Raw genomic sequence first — 3,718 nt, 5'->3', positions numbered from 1 at the left:
GCAATTTACTTATTGCTCAAGAAATCCACAATGATGCAAATGCAAATATGTATTAGAAATATATACACAAACGAGAACTTTCGAAACCTTCCTCGATTCTCCTTCCCAAACTGGTTAAAAAGTCTTGAAAAAATATATATAATTTAAAACGTGTTGTTAACGTAAGAAAACAGGCCTTATTTGAAGATAGCCAGTTCAGGTAACACCTTCGTCCTCCATAGATTAACCAACAGTGTTACCTGGAAGAAAGAAGGAGAGGCAACAGCTGCATCAGATGTGGCTAAAGGAATCAGCTGAATTAAAAATACTATACTTAAAACTTTTCATATACTGTCTACACTGAGGCGTGCAATGCTAAAACCCACACTCGCCAAAAGTTGGCGATTTCCAGATTATTGTGCGTCTGGAAAGCTCTATCTTTCTTTTCGACAGAATAAAGTGAATGTGGAATTTGGGTCAGGAAGGTGGTTGAAAATCCTATTGAAGCAACATATGATGTCATGAGTTTTTTAAGCTTTCAAACTTTAATGCTCGTTTTCCACACTTTATTTAAAGATGTGGTGAATGTGGGATTTAGCGTTGAATGATTCAGAGGTCATTCGTCAATTGATCGTCTCACGTGAAAGACTAGTTATACCCTTCAAACAAAAGTTAGGTATAACTTTTGTATCTTACTTTAGCCAGACCACTGAGCTGATTAACAGCTCTCATAGGGCTGGCCCGAATGATTAGATATTTTTACGTGGCTAGGAACCAATTGGTCACCTAGCAACGGGACCTACAGCTTGCTGTGGGATCCGAACCCCATTACATCGAGAAATTAATTTCTAATCACCAGAAACAAATTCCTCTGATTCCATATTGGCAGAGTGGGGAATCGAACTCATGACTACTGAATCGGTAAGCAAGCACGTAACCCACTCGTCCAACGAGGAACTACCCTCCATACAACGGCCACTTTTTGTAACAGCTCTCCTGTCAACCATTGTTGGAAACATGACCATGAAATGAACTGGAACAGCTCCAAATTTATCTTTAACAAAAATATACAGTAATTTGGAAATGACTGGTTGAGGGAGCTGTTATGAAAAGAGGTCGTTGTATGAGATCTTTGACCTCATCTTCAGCTTATAGCTGGTATAGTATTATAAGGTTTTCTAAGTATAAGTAAAAAAAGAATTTTTTTTTTTGGTAGTTTTATTTTCTCAGAGGGTTACAAATGCGAATGCGTTTACAATGGAGTTACAAAAGTGTGAATGAATTACAATAGTTACAAAAGTGAATGAATTTCAATAGTTACAAATGAACTACATAGGAGTTACAAAAGTGAATGAATTAAAATAGAATTACAAAAGTGAATGAATTAAAATAGAATTACAAAAGTGAATGAATTATAATAGAGTTACAAAACTGAATGAATTACATAGGAGTTACAAAACTTAATGAATTACAATGGAGTTACAAAAGTGAAAGAATTACGTGAGAGTTACAAAAATGAATGAAGTGCAAGAGTCACAAAAGTTACAAAAGTGCATGAAAGAAGATACAAAGTCCACTGGTAGGTACTTATTGTAGTCGGGTGGGTCAAAGCGGTTGGAATGGTGGGCTGGCCGTGTCTTGGCGCTGGTACGTCAAGTTACGGGGGCGGCGCGATCTTCTTGATCTCGTCGATGGGGTTGGCTGGAGGGGAGGGGGGGATATTAAATGGGAGGTGGGGGAACCTCCCGTTGGCTGGTGGGGGGGCACCAGCCAACACCCATCCTCCAGTCAATCCCATCGAAAAGACCAAGAAGATCGCGACGCCTCCGGGACAGGACGCAACAGAACCAAGACACCGCCAGTCTGAATTAAGGGCACCAGTCCGCCCGCTAACTGTAACCGACTCGTCTACTATAAGCTCGGGGGCGACTCCATTCCCTTAGGTAGATCTCCTTGAGAGGCGATTCCTCCTCCTTGTGGGCGACAGCTCCTCCTTGTGGGCGACAGCTCATCCTGGTGGGCATCTCCTCATCCTTGTGGGCGACTGCTGCTCCTTGTGGGCAAAACATCACCCTCGGTGGTCGAATCCTTATCCTATTTTAGAATCCTCAGAAGCAATTTCTGGATATCGACGAGAACTTCCTCAGCAGTAGATTTGGAACATCTGCTAAGCACAGCTCGTACATGCGCCTTGTCGTGGTGCATGAAGTTGAGCACGACATTGTTCTTATATTTGATGAAGGCGAGACACTTTTCATTTTTCTGGAGGAGCTCCTGGAATTCAGCAGGTAACATGATACTGTGCAAGTTTTCATTGTGCGTTTCAAGGACCATAGACTGGACCACGCGCAACCTGCTGCTGTCCTCTTCTCCAGGAGGCTTTCTCCTCTTCTTGTTTCTCCTCTTCTTGTTGCGGGTCTTTTTCTTGTCCACTTTATTGTCTTCTTCGTTATTAGTTTGAGGACATTCTTCCATTTCTTCTTTTTCCTTTTTATTGTCCTCTGTGACTTCCATGTCTTCCAGATTTACGTTCTCCCGTTCTAACTCTCCTACTTCGTTTGCTTCCTGTGAATATCCTTCATTGTCCTGGGTGACCTCTGACTCCACTTCATTAACTTTGTCTTCTTCATTTTTCTCTTGCTCTTGAGAAGATCCTTCTATTTCCTCATTTTCTTCTGCTAACTCAGCGATCCAGTTTCTTAGTACTAGGAGTTCTTCAACCAGAAGGCGATTCTTATCTCTCTCTTTTTCCATATCTTCAACTGCTGAGCTAATGTCGTATTCTTTTTCCACGAGTGAAACTTTTATTTTCTCCATTTCTTCAGCTAATTCAGAGATCCTCTTTTTCATCATTAGTTGCTCCTCTGCCAGGATCTCATTTTTCCTCCTTTCATCGCGAAGCGCTTCCATCGAGGCGACCATCTGCGATTCCTTAAGAGCCAGATCCTTTTGAAGGTATTGATTTCCATCTTGAAGCATTTGCACTTTCCTCTCCAGACCTAAATTCTCATGTGCCTCTCTTTCCAGACTGCTCTGGAGATCACAATTTCTGGCACGAAGAACATTTACTTGATCTTGAAACTCTTTCAGGTTTTCTTTGAGATCTGAAACCAGCTGCTTCATTTTCTTTGCTTCTTCTTCATGTCTCTTGACCTTCTCTTCGAGAGCATCGCAGTATAACTCGTTATCTGTTATTTCTTCTCTCAGTTCTCGAATAACTTCTGAGTTCCTTGCACATTCTGTGCCTTTGCGTTTCACTTGTGTCTCCAGATTGTCAATTTCCTTATTTTGCTGGATGATCATATCTTGAAATTTTTCATTTTCCTTCCTTAGGAGCAGATTCAGAGAAACAATATCCTCATTGTCGTTCTCAGCTTTCGTCAGCCTCAACTGATCTTCATCAACAATAGTGACCAGCTCTTCGACGCGAAACTGTTCGTCTGCTAAATCCTTGGCCAATTCTTCAATCGTTTCGGCTAGAAGATCTTCCTTATCGCTACTGGCCTCAATTTCGTCGAGGAGACTTAGGTTCATCAGGTAGGCTTGCTCTAACTCCTTCAGCAGTAACTCCTTCTCTTGGGACAAAGATGATAGTTCGGTGAAGTATTCTCCAACTACATACGCAAGTAACCCTCCGAGAAGACAAACTACCAGATTTTTGCCTAGAATATATCCAACGTTGGCGGATCCAAACAAGAACGGGGATCCAACCAACGACATCACTAATCCGAGTAAAATT

General features: G+C 41.6%; 1 protein-coding gene across 1 annotated transcript; it reads right to left on the bottom strand.

The window, feature by feature from the left end:
* Positions 1-2,073: 2,073 nt before the first annotated feature.
* On the bottom strand, positions 2,074-3,699 carry LOC135226207 (rho-associated protein kinase 1-like). The gene has a single exon (XM_064265650.1). The coding sequence runs from the start codon at positions 3,697-3,699 to the stop codon at positions 2,074-2,076; it is 1,626 nt and encodes a 541-aa protein (XP_064121720.1).
* Positions 3,700-3,718: the final 19 nt, after the last annotated feature.

The sequence above is a fragment of the Macrobrachium nipponense genome, chromosome 14 (assembly GCF_015104395.2).
Source record: "Macrobrachium nipponense isolate FS-2020 chromosome 14, ASM1510439v2, whole genome shotgun sequence".
Lineage (NCBI taxonomy): Eukaryota > Metazoa > Arthropoda > Malacostraca > Decapoda > Palaemonidae > Macrobrachium > Macrobrachium nipponense.
Note: the sequence above shows the minus strand (reverse complement) of the source record. Positions and strands in the feature narration are given on the sequence as shown.

Excerpts from the sequence above, each read along its gene's own strand:
- LOC135226207 (XM_064265650.1), bottom strand. The coding sequence starts at position 3,699 with ATGTCGTTGGTTGGATCCCCGTTCTTGTTTGGATCCGCCAACGTTGGA.